General features: G+C 44.4%; 1 protein-coding gene across 5 annotated transcripts in view; it reads left to right on the plus strand.

Annotated features, from left to right (window-relative positions):
* LOC105467125 (macroH2A.1 histone) overlaps positions 1 to 20,274 on the plus strand; it is a 65,357-nt gene that overhangs the window by 31,618 nt on the left and 13,465 nt on the right. For 2 of the 5 annotated variants that reach the window (XM_011716535.2, XM_071098428.1), the window contains exons 5-6: positions 7,470 to 7,580; positions 15,010 to 15,109. In XM_011716535.2, coding sequence (XP_011714837.1) covers positions 7,470 to 7,580; positions 15,010 to 15,109 — 211 coding nt within the window. Of the gene's footprint in view, positions 1 to 7,469; positions 7,581 to 15,009; positions 15,110 to 17,135; positions 17,227 to 20,274 lie in introns of all 5 variants that reach the window. The other 3 variants (XM_011716538.2, XM_011716537.2, XM_024788295.2) reach the window with 3 other exon arrangements.

Below are 20,274 nucleotides of genomic sequence, written 5' to 3' on the forward strand. Positions count from 1 at the left end.
GGTGTCTTTAGCTCCTAGTAGCTATATTTGGAACTTAGTGTTTCTAATAACCATATGCCAATAATCACTCGACCACTCAACTTTTCCCTTGATTACAAAAGCAGGAAGTCTGTTATGGTGGTCTGTTTTTCTTCCACACAATAAAACACATTGTCTGCTTACTGTACCAGTATTTGGCTAACATTAAACCCTGGGGGAAGCTGAAATTGGAACCGTGAACAGCTAATTTTCAAAACATTTGTTTAATGTAAATTGTGGTGTCAGCTCCCAGAAACAGCAGAAAACCCTGCATCTCTAGGTTTAAGTGGAATGTTCTGAAAATAACCTTTCCAGGGACATGCAGAGAAAGCGTTAGTAACATGCTAAAGCACTTGTAGTGAGAGTTGGTATTTTTCAGGTGTCAACACTTGAATTCCAAATCATAATTTTCCCCACAATTCTACATAATTTGGAGGTTTTGAAAATCTCAGTTGTGACAGCTGAGTCAGCTATAGTGGAAATGGTTGGAGAAGGCAACAAACTGCACCAGGGGCTGGGTGTCCAGAGCCCTGGCTGTACACTAGGGCTCCCACTCTCCACTTGGGTGCCTTCAGGCAAGTCTGTTCCCTCTCTGTGCCTCAATTTACCTCCACCCATAGAATGATTGGGTCCATTCCAGCCTTACAATTCAGTAACCATATGCATATTACATAATGTTTTTCAGTAGGGCATATGTATGAGTTTGAACAAAAGAGTATGCAGTAAAAAAAATTTTGCTCCCACTGTAGTCCCTCACCCTACTTCTCCCCAGGGTGCACTCAACGAGTTTTTATGTCTCCTTTCAGACAGTCTATGCATATAAAAGCATATAGAGGTATAAATCCCTCCCCATCCTACTTGCTCTTTTTTTTTTAAATAAAAAATCATATGACCCCCCTATTTTAGCAGTGTGGCATAGTGAGTAAGAGTGCAGGCTCTGGGGCTAGCCATTTCCTAGCTGCATGATCTTGGCAGGTTGCAGAACATCTCTGGTGTTCAGTTTCCTCATCTTTAAAAAGCAGATGTAACACAAGGTGGTTGTGAGGCTTAACAGAATTCATGGAAGTGCATAGAATAGTGTCTGGCACCTGTGTTCACTGCCCCTGTCACTCTCGGGGCAGTCCTTCCATGTCTCTGCATGTAGAGCTGCTTTAGTGTTGCATGGGATGACTGGTCACTTATGTGATATATAAAACCAGTATAGCCAGCCGAATTAGTCCATTCTTATACTTCTGTAAAGAAAGGCCCGAGACTGAGTAATTTATAAAGAAAAGCAGTGTAATTGACTCACAGTTCCACATGACTGGGAAAGCCTCAGGAAACTTAGAATCACAGCAAAAGGCACCTCTTCACAGGACAGCAGGAGAGAGAGGAGCAAGCAGGGGAAATGCCAGACACTTATAAAACCATCAAATTTCATGAGAACTCATTCACTGTCATGGGAACAGCTCAGGGGGGAACCACCCGCCATGATCCATTTACCTCCATCTGGTCCCACCCTTGACACATGGGGATTATGGGGATTACAATTTGAGGTGAGATTTGGGTGGGGGGCACAGAGCCAAACCATATCATCACCCTTCTACAAGTGGACTTTTAGATTGTTCTAGCATTCATTCTGACAAACAGTAACTGTCATTGTTTGTGGGTCTCTGTCCTCACGTGCAAGTAAATGTATAGGATAAAGTCCTCAAAGTGAACTTACTGAGGCAAAGAGTGAGTATATTTTTAACTTTGGCTATTACTCACTTTTGGGGCATTTAACTACATTAATCTCAAAAACCACCTCATCTTTTTAATGTTTAGTACTGAGTTTTTAAAAAATGAATATTCATTTGGCCAATTTGTATCTAGTCTGTATACACTAGTTACTATTCTCAGTAGTGGAGATGTGGCAGAGAACAAAGTCCCTGCCCTCCCTCAGTGTTCAGGGAGGATGTACAGATTCATTACAGAAGGCGGGAGGGAGTAGCTGCTATGACAAAAATAAAGTGGCATGATGGCAGAGCCAGTATTATTTTACATAGGCAGTGAGGTGAGGTTGCTGCCATGATACTGGAGCGGAGCCCCAGCAGAGTAAGGTATTTGGCCATTCAAGTGACTGGGGGCAGAGAGCTCCTGGCAGAGGAGTGGCAAGTAGGCCTGAGGTGGGAGCATGCCTGGCCCCTCTTAAGAGAACGTGACAGGACTTGCCTGCGGGCTCCCTAACGTTTTTGTAACATGGATACTTTTGGCAGTGAGGGAAGCCTAGGGACCCTTACTCGAGATAAAGATTCCAAATGCATAAAATAAAATACCTAAAATTCAAAGGAAACTATGCCTAATTTTGTCCCTTAGGTTAAGATCCATCAGAATGTACACTAAGAATCATAGGATAACTTTTACGGGATCTCTAAGAAGCCAGTTTTTGCCAAACTTTTGAATTATAATGATCTCACCAGGGATTTTTTCAAACACAAACCATCAACAAACCTCACCCTATCCCCATATGAAAACTACCCTCCTAGATCATAAATACAGGCTTGCTCCTCACCACCCGGCAAAAGCCCAAGGTGATTTTCGTAGAGTGCCTCTTTTTCTTGTTGAGGAATAAATATTTAAACTGCAAATTGAGTGATTAATGTTCTGGTAAGGGAAGCCAGTGAAAGGAATTGGTTCGTTTGAGAAGCTACTATTACAAAAATTTGCTGGCCTTCTATTGAAATTTTAGGCTGTTCAAACATTAGAATAAGAGACTAAATATAGGTAAACGTGGGGTGATGATTTTACGTAAGTCTTTCTGGATGCTCAGTTCTACAGATTCTTAAATGTCACCCAGCTGACTCTGACCTAACAGGTTTTCTGCTCAGAACAAAGCCGGGCAGGTGTCCAATACATGGAAATTTATGGGTTTATAGGAAAATATAAAATTATAACAGTCTTTTTGGAACTGAAAGGCAGGATTGCTTGCTAACTTTTATTTCCCCCAAACTGAGATATGAAAATAATCTACCACTTAGTATCACCATTTCATAGAAGAAAGGGCATGTTTTAAAATTATACTTTAAGTTCTAGGATACATGTGCACAATGTGCAGGTTTGTTACATAGGTATACATGTGCCATGTTGGTTTGCTGCACCCATTAACTCATCATTTACATTAGGTATATCTCCTAATGCTATCCCTCCCCCAGCCCCTCACCCCCTGACAGGCCCCAGTGTGTGATGTTCCCCGTCCTGTGTCCAAGCGTTGTCATTGTTCAGTTCCCACCTATGAGTGAGAACATGCGATGTTTGGTTTTCTGTCCTTGTGATAGTTTGCTCAGAATGATGGTTTCCAGCTTCATCCATGTCCCTACAAAGGCCATCTGACAAAGGGCTAATATCCAGAATCTACAAAGAACTTAAACAAATTTACATGAAAAACTAAAACAACCCCATCAAAAAGTGGGCAAAGGATATGAACAGACACTTCTCAAAAGAAGACATTTATGCTGCCAACAGACACATGAAAAAATGCTCATCATCACTAGTCATCAGAGAAATGCAAATCAAAACCACAATGAGATACCATCTCACGCCAGTTAGAATGGCGATCATTAAACAGTCAGGAAACAACAGGTGCTGGAGAGGGTGTGGAGGAACAGGAACGCTTTTACACTGTTGGTGGGAGTGTAAACTAGTTCAACCATTGTGGAAGACAGTGGTGATTCCTCAAGGATCTAGAACTAGAAATACCATTTGACCCAGCGATACCATTACTGGGTATATACCCAAAGGATTATAAATCATGCCGCTATAAAGACACATGCACATGTATGTTTATTGCAGCACTATTCACAATAGCAGACTTGGAACCAACCCAAATGTCCATCAATGAGAGACTCGATTAAGAAAATGTGGCACATATACACCATGGAATACTAGGCAACCATAAGAAAGGGCATTTTAATACCAAAACATTAGGAAGAGACATAATTTCAGACAATAGGCTTTATGAAAAATTTGGGCACAGTTGCTATGATTTGAATGTGTTAACATCTCACAAGACAACTGTGCTGACCTTAAGCACCTGCTCTGTTGTCCTGTCGGGTGGGAACCTTGAAGGGAAGAGGCAGAAGTTCTTTGCCAAGTGGGCGGGCTATATAGGACCAGGTAGTGATGGCTTGTCTCTAGAGTGCTTTACTACTTTCTAAGGCCAATCGTTTAATCAGGAACTCTCCAGTCTTAGTCTCATTTTCTTACTTCCCTTCCCTTTCCCTTCCCTTTCCCTCCCCTTTCCCTCCCTTCCCCCTCCCCTCCCCCCTTCCCCCTCCCCTCCCCCTCCCCTCCCCCTCCCCTCCCTCCTCCCCTCCCTCCTCCCCTCCCTCCTCCCCTCCCCCCTCCCCTCCCCCCTCTCCTCCCCCCTCTCCTCCCCCCTCTCCTCCCCCCTCTCCTCCCCCCTCCCCTCCCCCCTCCCCTCCCCCCTCCCCTCCCTCCTCCCCTCCCTTCCCCTCCCCTTCCCCTCCCCTCCCCTCCCCTCCCCTCCCCTCCCCCTCCCCTCCCCCTCCCTCTCCCCTTCTCTTCCCTTCCATTTTTGGTAGCAATGGGGTTTTGCTGTGTTACCCAGGCTGGTATCCTCTGGCCTTGGCCCCCAAAAGTCTTGGGATTACAGGCATGAGCCACCACTCCCAGACCCAGTCTTATGTTCCAAATAAGGAATCTAAGGCTTAGGGAAAGGGAGCAGTTTTCCCACGGTCACGCTGTTAGGGGAGTCAGGACCCAAATACAAAACTTAAGAGTTCAAACTTCAGAATAGTATCACTTTTATGTCCTCTGACCATTTTTAACAGTTGGAAAGTTTACATTATTTTCTCCTTATTTCTCTTTTGCTTACCCCACAAACTTTCATCTTAATGTAACACATTTCTATTCTGTTTTTTAGTTCTGCAACAAAAATAATGTATATAAATTTCAATTTTGAAGAAGTTTTTTTTTTTTACTTTTATAAAAGTGCTAAATAGTAGATTCTACAAGATTGGATAGTTAGCACATTTATTAATAATATACAATTGATCAAACTGACAAATGCATTACAAATTCTAATAACTGTTAAGGAAAAGTAAAATTTTATTGGAAAAGCATCTTGTAATGGGCTGGGTGGATTTTTTTCCCCCTAACTAGTTCAAGTATCCTCAGTTGAATATTACTTATTGTTGAAATGAAACAGGGCTCAGCCTATTTTTATATATTTCTAGATATGAATGTCTGGAAAATCTTCACTAAAAAAAATTGAAATGGAAACGGTTTTCTTATAGCAACATCATTCAGTCCTCTGAACTCTTTGATATATGCCAACAGTACATAGTGTAATCTCATCAATTTGTTGTAATAAACGTTTTATTTTAGAATAGCATTAGATTTACATAGGGTTACAAAGGTAGTACAGAGAGTTCTCGAATATCCCTCACCCAGTTTCCCCATTGTTAACATCTCACATAACCGTGGTACACATGGTCACAGTGAGGAAATCAATGCTGTTCCATTACTGTTAACTTCACCAGTCTATTTTCTGAAGATCTATCAGCTATTAACTCAATTAGGTATTGCTTCAGTTTTGTTGAAAGCGGGATTAAAAACACCTGACTTGTGAAAGTCTGTTATACCGCCTTTCCTATTCTTGGCTCCTGAAAAGTATACCAAAAAGTGTGTCACCAAGATTTACCGTATAGTTGTTGATTATACCTGTTTCTCTTTCACTCATCAAATGGTAAACACTCAATAGGAAAATCAAAATAGTGATAATTGTAATGTATCTTTGCCAGTACTATACTTCTTGATAAAATGCTTTTTCTCGCCGGGCGCGATGGCTCACGCCTGTAATCCCAGCACTTTGGGAGGCTGAGGCGGGCGGATCACAAGGTCAGGAGATCGAGACCACGGTGAAACCCCGTCTCTACTAAAAATACAAAAAATTAGCCGGGCGCGGTTGTGGGCGCCTGTAGTCCCAGCTACTTGGGAGGCTGAGGCAGGAGAATGGCGTGAACCCGGGAGGCGGAGCTTGCAGTGAGCCGAGATCGCGCCACTGCACTCCAGCCTGGGCGACAGAGTGAGACTCCGTCTCAAAAAAAAAAAAAAAAAAAAAGCTTTTTCTCTTATTTATAGTGTAACCTTGGAACTTCAGATTTAGCTCACTAAATATGGGAAAAATGTTTGCCATATAACATAATTGCTAAATCAGCCCTTGTTGTTAAAAGCCGTTAGCAAAATTAGACCTTACTTTTCATTGTAAGTAAAAAATGTTAATATGCTCATATTAATGAATTTGAATCCTAAATAGGCAAATGGATAGGACACAGGCCTTGCCCTGAGTTTATTCAGATTTATTCTTCAGGAAGGCATGGCCATCTGTAATATTTCTCACCCCTTCTTTCTGGATTTCCTCCCACTAGACCCTCCCTCAGGAGTGAAGTACTTTTTGTTAATAATTTGGGGAAGGGAAAGGTGAAGTGTCTAAATGAAAACCGATGTTGTTCTCACTATCCTTACTCTACAATTTATTTTAATGCAGAAAATCTCCAAATTAGCCAGAGTATCAATTTCTAATACAGGCTTTGTCCTTAATACAAATATGCCAAAAACATGCATCCCTACTCCCACAGTGGTGTGCCATATTAATATTTACTCTGGGAAGTGAGAGGAGGGTAGTTATGAAAGGAGCTCTGGTGTGGCATCTTGACCACAGGTGTAGATCCTTCTTAGGGCAGATCAGTTGTAGGAAAATGTTAGGAAGCAGACGATCGGAAAGCTGGTTTCTTAAACTCTCCATGTCATGTACCTCTCTCAGAAGATCCTTGGGAACTCCAGGGCATATATGTTTCAGTCTTAATGATGCTGAGGAAGAAGCTGAAGACCAAGCCAAGAACCATGCCCACTACTGGGTTCAGGGGGTCCCCAGAGAGACAGATGGTTCACCACAGCCACCACATGCATCCTTCTCTAACGCTGGCTTTAATGAAGGAGGGTGGAAGCGAGTCTGACCTTCTGGAGTCAGGAAGGTTGGAGGGTTATAGTCCTTAGTCTGCTTTATGAGAACTAGTGACCTAGAACAGTTTTTCCTCTTAAGCTTTAATAGTATTGCAGACATCTAGAAAGGAAAGACACTTGAAGATCCTTAATTAAGAGACATTTACTTGGTCTGAATTTATGAAAATGGTTCTATTCTAAATGATCACTGTAAAGTGAAGTTTTACCTTTAAGTGACTGTTTTTTTTTTTTTAAGATCATAAAGTGATTAAAATATAACAACACACTCCATAGAACTCTTGTACCTCAAAATGAGTCAGAGCTCCCCCTTGGAGAAATGCTGAGAACTGGTTGTGGTTTAGTTTCCTGTTTCCCCTTGGGTGTTATGGGTGAGGCTTGGGAGCTGCCTCTCTGTTAGGATGCCTGTGTCTGTGTGGCCCATATTCTGACCCTTCCGTCTGTGCAAGAAGAAGCAGGGTGAAGTCAGTAAGGCAGCCAGCGCCGACAGCACAACCGAGGGCACACCTGCCGACGGCTTCACAGTCCTCTCCACCAAGAGCCTCTTCCTCGGCCAGAAGGTAGGCAGATGCGCGGCCTCAGTCTACTCGAGGGACCCAAGGGACAGATGGGCACAGGCCATCTCCACTGGAAGGCTGGGGGGGTCCCGGGGGCCACTCCCAGCCTTGTGGGTAGACAGAGTGCGCCGTGAGCTTTGGGAGTGGCCTCAGAGAGGGCTAAGTGCTGGGGAGGCCACAATGCTGAGGGAGGACCCTGGCAGCTGGGGAAGGGAGACAGTGGTAAAAAAGAAGAGGGCAGGAGGCTCCTGTGGGAGATGGAGACCCTTGGTTAGTCTGGAGGAGGAGCTGCTTCTGTGGGATAAACTGGTCATCAGATAGCACCAGCCAGGGAACTAGGCAGAAGTCAAGCCCTGGTGGTGGAAGGTGAACAATCTAGCCAGCAGCCTGCTTGTCCTGGGGGGCACTAAAGGTAGAGCCTCAGGTCTGATGCAGGCCTCTACAGGGGATTGTTTTCAGACTGTACTGATGGGTGCACTGGGTTTCTTCACTGAACCACCAGATGACTCTTCCAGTTAATTGTTTGTTTGTTTTAACCATGGGCAATATATTTTCAGCCGCCCCAGTGATGCAACTTTGCCAGGACGCCATGGTTTTGTAAAAGATGATTCACTTTTATTGAAAATAAAAATGATGCAAAGGCTTTTAAGACCTGAGAATGAGAGTTAACTAATATTTCTTTATTGACACCAAAAAAGGGGTGGGAAGAAAGAATTAAGATCTTCTTAATTTTTTAATCCTATACTTAAAAAATAAAAGGAATGAATTTGACCTTCCAAGTTAATCTGTGTTTAGTTTGAATGTGGTAACAAACTTGGATCTGAAGCTGCATCATTTTTAAACCCTCACTGTCAATTTCTTTTGCATCACAGTGACACGGTTCCCTCGCTCACGTCATTGCAAGTTCTCCTCCTACCCCCTTCCCTCTTTCTGTCACTAATTGCACTCTCTCTCATGATGCAATTCCTGTGGTGGACTCTGTGTTCCAGAAAATAACCATTACTGTTTACATTTTTAACCATTCTCTGTATTTTGTATGCATTTTTTCAAAAGAAAAAGTAGCACTAGTTGTCATCTTAAGGTCTGGGGCTTTGAAAGTTTTTGTTTAAAATATTTTTCATTCCTTTAAAAATTTTGACTCAGCAGTGAAGACAACTGCCCGGGTCTACTTTCACCCCTGTAATATCCTTGGGTAATGTATTGAAAGTTAATGTGACCCATCCACATTGCTTCCGTTTGAAATACAGAGCAGTTCAGCCCCTGGGGTCACCTTCTACCTCTTTTCCCCACTCTGGCCTTAGGCACTCCCACCCTGGCCTCTCCCCTCCCTGTGTTCTTGCTACCTCCTGCCAGCCACTCCAAAGGCAGCCTCAAATCAGAATTCCTCATACCTCCCTTGCTGGATGAACTAAAATATTTCCAAAGTAGCAGCAAATATGGCTGTAAAAATGTCCATGCAAAATGCAGATGCCCTTCTTGTTGCTGTGATCTTCTGAAAGAAATGGGATCGCGGCCTCCTCTGGGCTCTGTTTGTGAGCCCTGGAGGGGAGGGGGCAAAGGCCACAGACATCTTGCTGGCTTCTCCCAAGAGCCAGAAACATGTCAGCTCTCAGCAACATAACTCTTCTTTTTCAGATAAACCTGGTCTCAGGGCCAGGTGTCACACAAATAAAAATAAAATACAGTAGAGTAAAATTTTGGCTAATACTGACTGTTCCCTACTCAGAGTTGGTAGGATGAGGATACAAACAGCCATAGAAAAGTGATGGTACTCTATAATAAATTGCAAACATATCATTTAATGTTATTTTAAAAAATGGAGAACAAAAGCAGTGAGCTTAACAGTGAAACTAATGTGCTTATCTTGACTTTTGGAGGGAAAATCTGAAAGGAATGGTTAAGCTGGAACCCCCAGTATAAAATAGCCATAAGAAAAGGGGTTGAATGTAGACCCAGACAGACCACCTAGCCTTCTTTCCCATATCACCCCCTTTTAAGTGGTGAAAACAAAACACCAAGCTACCAAGAAACTGCCCTTCCTGTTGAATGTGCTTGCGACTTTATGACCCAAGATTCACATATCCAGGAAGAGGCACCCAAAGATCTAGTGCTGCAGACACTGCTCAGCAGAATAAACAGCATGTTTCCAAAGTAAAGCAGCATCTTAAGTCTGCCTAAGCACCAGTGTTAGAAACTAGGGTTCCAACTGCCCTTTCTGGAACCCTACACCCCTGCAGCATGAGATGGAGTGAGCGTTGATACATTAGAGCATTATTTTGAAGCATTACTTTCTGGCTTTTTATTGGCTATTACTGTCAGGTGAAAATCATGGCATATAGTGTAAAAAAGGCAAAAATCATGAAACTGACACAGTTTTTACAAAAATCACATTTAAAATATTATAGACATTAACTTTGACTTGGAGTTTAGGAAATGTTTCAAAAGGGGTACTTTAGAATGGTGACTATAGGTACCCTGTGTCCTGTGAATCTCATTTTTCTATCTGTGACATTGAAACCAGTGCTTGAAGATTGCAAGCAAGCTGGGATGGAGAAAGGTGATATTGTGCGTGCTACAGCCCTGTAAGGCATGGTTGCTAAGCTACTTAGGAGGCATGGCCCAGGCTTAGGAGCCTGACCATTGATGTTAATGATGTATTTCACATACTGAACTCTCAGGAGTCATCACAGCCATTACTCTCTGATTTTGCCCAATGTTCACACAAATTGTTGAATTGTTTTAAAAAGGAAATCAGTGCTGTGAATCTGAGTCAACTAAATGCTTTTGCTTTGTGTTCAGCCAAGATTTGCAGCCTTTTTTCAGAGGTTTTACAGTTTTCAGAAAAAACATTTCTATTGTGTCTAATGTGTCAGTAGTAGTAAATGCTTTAAGTTTCCTTGGTAGAGTCAGTATTATTTGAAGGAGTTGGGAAGGCAGTCTGAGGCTGTGACAAGTCTCCTTACCTCCCAAATGATCAAGATGGCAACCCCAGCTCGCAGGCCATTCAAGGCAGGCGTAACGTACCATAGGTTTTCTCCCTTTGATCCACACACCCTTCTCCTGGGGGCTGCAAGAACTGTGAGGAGAAAGGGAGCTCTTGAAGTTGAAGCAACAGTGAGGGAGAAAAACCATTCACCCCTCCCCGCCACTATGGCTGAGGACTGGCTTCTGAGATAGTTTAGGAAACTGACAAAGCCATGAAGGAATGGCTCAGCTATCGGCCATCTGGACATCCAGCAGTGTCTATCCATGTCCTTATCTTTGTGGGGCTCTTTCTAGCTGGATAGACTAGATTCTGCTGCCAGGTCCAAGGCCTCTGGAGAAATCCAGGCTGGGCATGCATGTGTGCAGGGAGAACCACACAGCATAGCTGTGAGGCCAGGAGCCAGCCCTGCAGTGTGCCCCAGGGAAGACACAGCATTCAGGAGGGTCCTATGGAAGACACTGCCTTTCCCATTCCCCTCATTGAAGTGAACTTTGGGAACAGGAAAATAACTGCACTTTAGGTGGTCAGCACAGGGAAATGAGACCAGCCAGGCTTCCTTCCTTGTCTATTATGAGAGAATGAGACATACCAACATCTGACAGTTGCAGGCTAGATTTAACATACCACTCAGGCACTATCTTTAACAATCACTTTCATTAACTAAAATTGGGTTTCTAATATTTTTTTAAAAGAACCAAGAAGGAATGTACTATTTCCTGTAGCTAAGTAGGTCAGGTCAGGCAGTCTGCATGTCCATCCAGGCACTCCTTCCCTTTCATCATCGACAGACCGCCTCCTGTCCTGCCCTAAATGGTGGGGGCCAGCCTCCCATCCAGGCGAGGGCAGCTTGGCTCTGAGCTGCCTCAGATCCAAGCCAGGCCCAGGGCCCGATTTCTGAGCTCTGGCATTTCCATTAACCATGCCTTAAAGGAAAGCGGGCAGGGGCAGTCATTTTATCTGAGTTATATCTGAGGATGTTTGATGTTCAGTTCTAACTCTACATGCCCAGGGGAACCCCAGCACTGGCTTAGGCACTGTGCAGCACTCAGGGTTAGGGGGCCACACCCACTCTTGCCTTCAAAGAGATTATACTCTGATGAGCATATACCATGAGTAAAGAATAAGGGTTTCCACGGACATCCCCACCACAGGGAAGACTCGAGTACTGCTTGTATCAGAAGCTGGCCCAGCAAAGCCAATGAGGTTAGGATCATCAGATCCCGGTGCTGGAAGGGATCTTGAAGGTCCCTTGGCTACGACCCTTTCTGCCCACTGCGCAGCCACGTGGGACCCTCTCCTGCTCTATAACTGGCAGTGCCCTATGGTTACTTTCCTCAGTGGCTAACAGTCTTCGTAGCTGCTTTAAATTCTTCATGCTGTGGTTTAAAACTTAGTTTTCTATCTTTCCCGATGATGGTACAAAGAAGCAGTCACCTTATTCAAATTCTGAAACCATTAATGATCCTTATTCCTCCCAGAAAATCAGACTAATTTTGGGAATTTTTACAGTTCCCAGAATTCTGATTTCCTAACCCACAAGGACCACTTCTCTGCCATGTACTTCAGATGGACGCACACCCCTCTGGCTGATAAACCCCACTGGATCTGACCCTGGCTGGTGGGAGGGGACCCTGGGGCCTCCTAAGACTAGACCTCTGTCTTGGCTGTATCTCGCTTATTCATTTGTGACTGGACAGTGGGAGCCTGTCCAGAAACATGTGTACTGGTCCATTTGCACCCTATGCTCATGGGCTTTCTTCTGTATAGTGGAGCTACTGTCTTCGTTCATGATCATCTCGCTGTTGGCTTCTGCCCACTGGCCCACCTGCCAAGCTGATTACCCATTTGTCCTTCCAAAGTACTTGAATTAATTTGTCTTCTCCCCTTCCCATTCTCTTCCCCTGATGCACACATCCCAAGCACACACTTTCTAGTCAAGATTGTTTAAAAATACATATTTGTACACATTTTATAGCAACAAAACTTTTGTGGCTCAGCCTTATACCCTAAGGACTTCTGCTGAGCCCCAGTGCATAGCAGAGCATAGTTGGAAAATCACAACTCTAGCCTCATCCACAGATGTGAAGAGTGAAACAGCACTTGGTTGGCAGGAAATCCTCAATGCTGAGTAGTAGTGGCTCCCTGAGGTACTGTAGTCTGTACTTCCAAGAGTGGGGCTGCCTCTGGTCAGACGGGAAGGTAGTGAGTCCAACGGAAGCTGGGAATTCTCCATGAGCTTGAGTTCTGTTCACAACTGTTCCCTTGCTTCAGCAAAGCCAAGTTTCTCCCAGAGAATCCCATTCCCCTAGACAGAGCAGGTGGTTCTCCCCAGGAGAGAGTCAGATACAGGCCAGTGCGGGGGTCTTCCTGGCTAGTTGAAGCACAGCCCGCCAAAATAGCTACTTTTCCAATGAAGCATTTCTGAATATAACACCAGAAGCATCTATACAATTGGAAAAAATTGTGTGAATTTTAAGGATTGAACATGTATTGTTTTAAACAAAGGAATTTATAGATGCCTTAAAAGCATACACATCCACATTACACTGAGTAGATCGAGTCTTTTTCTCATTTGCCTGCCTTCCTCACCAACCTGCCTCTTCACACTGTGTGAGGTGTGTTTTGGTGGTGTGTGGTAGGGGGAGTATTGGCTTAATTTGAGTTTTTATAAATAGCAGTTGCTTGGAGTCAAATGCAGAACTAAATAATAGAGTAAAATCCTTGGCCTTGTTCTAAATCCTGAGAGTTCACTTGCCTTACCCTAAGGCCCCCCACTCTGTGCCCACCCACACCCCTCCTCCCCGATGGCAGCAGTCAGGCCCCAGCTCCCATGCTCCTTTCTGTGCCTCTGACCTGGTGCCAGGGCCCTGAGCTGCTGAGAGCTTTGCTTTGTGAGATCACCCCCATGGCTTTTTTCAGCTTCAAGGGTGTGAGTGGCCTCTAAATCACTCTGTAGTGCTAGGAGCAATAACCCAGAAAGTCCACATGAATAAAACTTGGTCCTCTTCGCTGAGTCTTTAACCAAAAATGAAGTCCACTGCCCTGGCCAGAATTCTTCTTTGGCTGTATGACAAAACTTAATTCCACAACTGTTTCCTCCCAGAGGATGACTCTTAGTGTAAGCACATCCCTCTTTGAGAATCTGACTGCTTCTGGCAATCAAAAATGTGGGTTTATATTTCCGATGCTTCTGGAGTGCCAGGTTTTTTGTTTGCTTTTGTTTTCAACAAAATGTTTGGCCTTAGAAATGCAGCAACTTGCTCTGTTGCCAGGAGCTTCCCTCCCAAGTGTCTTGTGCACAGCCCTCTCCTGGGTGAGCTCCTGGACAAAGCCTCATGCCCTGGCAAACCCTGCAGACCGCAGCCACTATTCTGGCCTAGGTCGTAGTCTTGAGCACCAGCTCTGCTGGGGCTACTTAGGCATTGTAGTTGTCTGCAGGTGTTAGGAATTTACGTTACTGAAGCGTGAGCAATGTCATTGTGAGAGCATGTGCAAAAGCAAGCTTTCCTGCAGGTGCTTGTACCTAAAGAAAAGCAAGGGGAATAGTAGGACCCAGAACAGCAGTCCTAGGCCCATTAATTCTCCTTGCCCCTCTGACAGAATTTCAAGCTCGGGATTCCTCAAATACTCAGATGCAGGGTTGCCATTGTAACAGAGTAACAGTGGCTGGGGTACACCCATTCAGTGGCTCTTCAGAAAGAACAAATTCATTGGTTGGATATAACACTTAAGGAAAATGCTCAATAAGCCACCCATTGAGTCTCAGAGCAACCTGACCAACAAGGTGAAAACCATTTAAAAGACACATTGTCTTGCTGGAGAACTTTCCTCCCCTGGGTTTCACCAGGGAACTTCAGCATTACATGACTAATGAACACGTAAATTAGATGTTACTAAGCAACAGACTGTTCTCACTTCTTGCCACCCTGAGCAGGGCAGGGAAGCCAGCCAGCAGTCACAGTGATGGGGACAGCCTTAAGGACCCATAGTCACTTGGAAGACAATGGCAGAGCCCTTAGGGGTTTGCCCAAGCCAGGTAGGATGTTAGCACCAGCCCAGCACTCAAGGATGAGGACAGTCACACCAGCCCCCACCCTCAGCAATGAGTACTCATTCTAGGTCCTGATAGCTGCCTTACTTTGGCCCCCAGATCACAAGTCCCTTTAAAGGAAAGTTGATCTCCTGGTCGAATGTGGCTTGTGCTTCCTTTTGCTCCAGGCATCACCCACATGCTCTGAACATTCATTCTAGTTTGCTTGCTCCCGCATCCCGAGCAGCATTTGAGTCTTATGTTTGAAATGGGTTCATTTGAGCCAGCAACTCCCTGCTTCCCTTTTGTGCCTCGTGCACTTGGAGTGTCCACTGCCCTTTACCTGTATCCCAAGGCTCCTTCTCTGAGACTTCCCAGCTCTCCTGTTATTTCCCACCTCATGCTTTTCTTTGCAGCTGAACCTTATTCACAGTGAAATCAGTAATTTAGCCGGCTTTGAGGTGGAGGCCATAATCAATCCTACCAATGCTGACATTGACCTTAAAGATGACCTAGGTAATTGGGGACGGGGTTCGGCACCACCAGCTGTCAGATGAAAAGTTATGGAACCCAGAATTTAGGCGTTTCATCTTCCCAGACTTTACAGTGGTCAAGCCAAATTTCCAAATCCAAGATTGATATTTGAGTGTAGACACTGAATATCGACTTACTCCAGGCCATTCCAAGTGTAAACGGTCTGTTTTATTAAGTGTGATTGGCTATTCTCTCCTCAGTTGCAAATATATTGCCATCTGAATTCTCTTCCATAATGATCAAACTGACTGCTGGTTACTTGGGGAGGGATTTTTAAACGTGTTGGTTTTTGTTTGTTTTTTTTTGTTTTTACTTTAGAACTGAAAAATCTCAGGTAACTACAAAATGATAGTTTCTCCATTTAAACCTTAATTAGAAATGACAAAGCTTGAAAGAGAAGACAAGCCACATCAGTATGCTATTAAGCTGTCTTTAACCCACAATTTACTACCATCACTTCAACTTTTTTTTAGAACTGAAAACAGTATATGACTGAATGCCACCTTCATGAATTATTTGACTAGAGGATGGTATTAAACAGAAGGGCAATATCTCCAAGCGAGTTCTTACAGAGGAAAACTGCCCCAGAGCCATGGTGTCTCCCTGTTCAAGACGGTGGATGGTACAGGGCAGGCTGAGAGGTGCACCTTAAGGTGTCCTGCCTCTATGGCTTTATCTTTGCATATGTGGCAGTGTCAGCTCAATGGCACGACAGGGCTCCTCTGCTGCTCTTCGAAGTAGAGGCTTGCCAGGGGAAATAGGCACACAGATGTAGCCTCCTTCCTAACCCTCAAGTGCAATCTATTTTGTATCCCTTGAGCTCTCAGCTTCCGCTGTTTTTGTCAGATAGCAGACTTCCTTACTGGGAGATACACTCATTCCATGGGCCCAGGCCTGACCCACACGAACTGGGTGTAACAGTGGGCTGAAAACATGAGGACTGGACTCAAGAGTGTCCAGCTTGAACTTCTTTTCCAACTGCCTTATACAGATACTCAAAAAACAAAACAAAACAAAAAACCACAAGCTAGAAAAAGCAAGGATTCTATCCAAAGCACATTTTATACTAAAATACAAAGGCCAGGTGCAGTGGCTCACACCTGTAACTCCAGCATTTTTGGAGACTGAGGCAGGAGGATTGAGTGAGGCCAGGAGTTGGAGGCCAACCTGGGTAAGATAGACCTCATCTCTACAAAAAGTCAAAAACTTAGCTGGGCTTGGTGATACGTGCCTGTAGTCTCAGCTACTCGCTCGAGAGGCTGAGGCAGGAGGATTGCTTAGGCCCAGGAGTTCGAAGCTGCAGTGACCTATGATTGTGCCACTGCACTCCAGCCTGGGCAACAGCAAGACCCTGTCTGTAAAAAAACAACAAAAAAATTAAACTGTAAATATAAGACACGCTAGAGTAAGAGATGGGCCTGGAAAAATATTGATAGAGATCAGCCCATATGTTGAGGGGAAAAAATAAAGGCAATCCTCTACATATATCAATACTGTTTTCTGGGTTTTCAAGAGAAATCCCTTGAAGGTAGACAAAATGGTAAATGTCACAAGAATAAAAATCAAAGCCTGCAAGTTGACTGCTGCAGACAGAATGGAGAAACTTGTTGTTTTGGTTGGCCTGATGGTCCACTTTTTTTTTTTTTTAAACAGATGCCATGTTTTAGTAGCCTTCTCAGTGGGATGCCAACTTTATAGGCTTTTGCGAAGTGAAACGGGGCATTCATTTTATTTCTTTTAACCTTTGGAAATGATCTCATGTGTGTGTTTCTCTTTTTTTGGACTTGTCATTCAAATGTTTAATTTAAACATGTCACATTTGATATTCCTCCTCCTCCTGTCCTCACCCCCATCCACATGTGCGCACACTGCGTGGACTGATTGCCCCTTGGGCTCATATGTTGGAATCGACCAGGTAGGCCAGCCCTGCCATTGGGGCGTTAGTAAATGTGCCTGTGCGTGGGTCTCGGTCCAACACAGTTGATATACATTTGTTTACCTGTTATAGTTGCAAGTTGTACAGGCTGACATTGCCTCGATCGACAGTGATGCTGTCGTTCACCCGACAAACACTGACTTCTACATCGGTGGTGAAGTAGGTAATGCCTAGCCGGGTGCTGCCGAGTGTGTGTGTGCATGGTCAGTCGGCCGCTGCAGACAGCTTGATCCTTTGACAGCTATGCAGGGCTGCATTCATTTCACACTTCCAGCTGTCCTGACCTTCCCAAGGTCTCCTGTCCCTGGGTTGTGAACCTGAGTAATAAAGCTAGCTGTCAGCCAGGATGTGATGCATCCTGGCTGATGCAGCTCAGAAATGGACATTTCTGGTTTGAAAACTGGTTCAGCAGAATCATTTCTTCACCTGCCCCACAAGGCACAGCTTTGTTGGAGACTGGGTTCACAGATGATTTCAGCTGCAGGAACAATACAGTCACATGGACCGAGTGGCATCCAAGACCACCTCCATGCACTCTGAAGAGCAGACAAACACAGATGCCTGTGCACAGGTCACCACCCCCACCCCCGCAACCCCTGCCAATCTGTCTCCATGTCAGAAGCACGCTTGTTCCTGAAAATGGCCTTAAAGCCTCAGGTGCACAAGGAGGACCCTTTCCAAATGCTTGCCCACACTTAGGGTTCTCAGACTTCAGGTGCATGAAAATCACCTCAATCTGACATGGTATCCTTAGACTACTCATAAGAAACATCATCCTAGACCCAGAAAGCACCTTCCTTTCCCCTGGCAGCTGATAAGGCATTGTAGGTTGATTCCTGGTGTGCTAAATAGCTGAGGGTGGCCAAGACAGAGGGCACTTGAGATGCCATATCCCGAGGCTGCAGATTCCTGGCAGGAGAATCAAACAGTATCCTGCTTTAAGAACACACTGAGGGGCCTGTCTGAGGAGGCGGCACCCACGTGTGATAGAAAAAAGCACAGCTTTGGAGCTAGGTGGAAGGAACTGGAGTCCTACTGTCACCATTTACTGATCATGGGGCCTGGGCAAGTCACTTCACTCCTCAGTGCTTCAGGCGCCCTATCTATAAAGTAATGGGAATGATGGGAATTACATTAAATGTAAGCAAAGCACCTTGTTTTGTAAAGCCTGGCTCATGATTGGTGCCTGCTGTAAGGTATCACTCATGTGTATATATGATTTTTATAGTAGATGTGCTGGTCCTGAGAGCAGCACTCTGAGTGTGGATTCAAATACCAGCTTCCAAAGTGAATGGTTACATTTCCAGTCAGCAGACAGTGAAGTCATCTGGAAGGATGAGGAGATCGGGATTTTCACAAGGGTCCTGGATGCTAGATGTGCAGTAGCTCACAATCTCTGGCTGCCCGGCTCTGCTTGGCATCACTAGCAAAGACTGCTAGTTCAGTCTTCCCCAGCCACTGCAATTTGGACTAACCACTCTCCTGGGTATTTTGGATTTTGGACATGGATGGAAAGACAAACTGGATGGAAAGTCAGAATTTGCCAAGTCTGCCAGGCCAAAATGAAATGGGGCTGTAGGCAATTAAACTCCCCTTTCACAAGACTTTGGAGGAGTTAAAGAGCTCCAAAGTCAGGCAGCTTAAGAGAAAGATGCTTCCTTTTTTAACCAAATGAACATTTGATGGGAGGGAAGTGCTTATTTAGAGAAAAATAAATAACTAAGGGCTTGTCTTTGTCATAGCTGGGAGTTACTAAGGCCTGGCTTCATCCTGCCATCCAGGACATTTGGTGAAATGGGAATTACGCAACTTCCTAGGCAAAAGTATCTTACCCAGGTCCAGGGAGAAGAGAAAGTTGACCTGCCTGCTGCAGGCTGAGGAAGGCCGTGCCCAGCAGGATTAGCCATGCCAGGAAGCAGAGTTGCAGCTTTGAGACAGGGCTGAAGCCTTGGGGGAATAACAGGCAGACCCAACTGTGCCACCCAGCAGAGCCCAGTCCTTCCTGAATTGTGACTGGAATAGATCTCTTTGGAATAAGGATGGTGCTAATGCTTTTCCTCTGACATGTTTGCCTACAACCCATTGATAAGCACAGGGTGGGGAATTATTAGCTTCCAAGCCACAGGAGCAACCTGGGTCCAAAAGCTTGCCCAGGACCCTGGCACACATCACTCACCGACAGTGTCACACCTGCAGAAATCTTCAGCAGCTTCAGACATCCCAACTGGCCAAGGCAGAAAGACTGCCAGATCAGAACCCAGTCTTCCAAAGCCCCGCAGGGCTTTTTCTGCCCAGCGGACCAGTCCAAACCAGTACTGACCCCAGATATCTTTTACAATGCCAATGCTAAACCAGATTCCTACATGGCCTCAATTGGTTCCAGCTCCCACCTTGATGTGTGAGAGGAGAAAAGAGGAAGCTAGTAATCACTCCATTTCTCATATTTGGTGTGAAGTCCCGAGACTGCTGGAAGAAGGAATCCGAGTGCAGGAATGCTTAGCCCCAGTGATTAACTTTTACCCATCAAAAGTTCTTTCTAACAGTGAAATAGACCACAGGCCTAGCCTGACATTTGTCCAAGCCTAAATTTTCGCTTAGGCTGTTTTGAACACTGATACTTATGCCTGCTTTCTAAGCATGAAATAATGTTCTTGTTCTCATGGGAGTAACACATGTTTATGCTTGGGGGCAAATAAGCCAATTGCTTTATGATTAACCCTGGAGTTAAGCCTCAAAAGCAAGAGTCTTACAATAAGAGTGTTGACAATATGGTTGAAAATGGGCCTGTTTCTTGTTAAAAAGTACACGTGTGTCTACATGAACATGTGCATACATATGTGTGTGTAGGAGTCAAGTCCTGACTGGGTTGATTGCCTGCAATCTAGGGTTCAGTTTTTAAGTTTGGGAAATGCATTTAAGTGTATTTTAACTTGGAAATTTCACTTTTAATTAAAGCAATATTTATAAGTAAAATTTTTAAACACTCTTCCTAAGATAAAATACCTTTAATTATAAATCAGCCCATTTTCTTAAATATTTTAGAAAGGAGTTGGTAATCATGATAAAGTAAAAACGATATTTTACCTTTCAAATTTCTCAGTTCTCACCAAAGAGTTAAATTTAATAAAGAATGAGAACCCTAACTAGTCCAGCCTCCAGTGTTTTTGTTGCCCTGCCTCAAGCTGGAGAATGGGTTTAAGCGTGAAGGCTA

This window comes from Macaca nemestrina, chromosome 6, assembly GCF_043159975.1.
Source record: "Macaca nemestrina isolate mMacNem1 chromosome 6, mMacNem.hap1, whole genome shotgun sequence".
Lineage (NCBI taxonomy): Eukaryota > Metazoa > Chordata > Mammalia > Primates > Cercopithecidae > Macaca > Macaca nemestrina.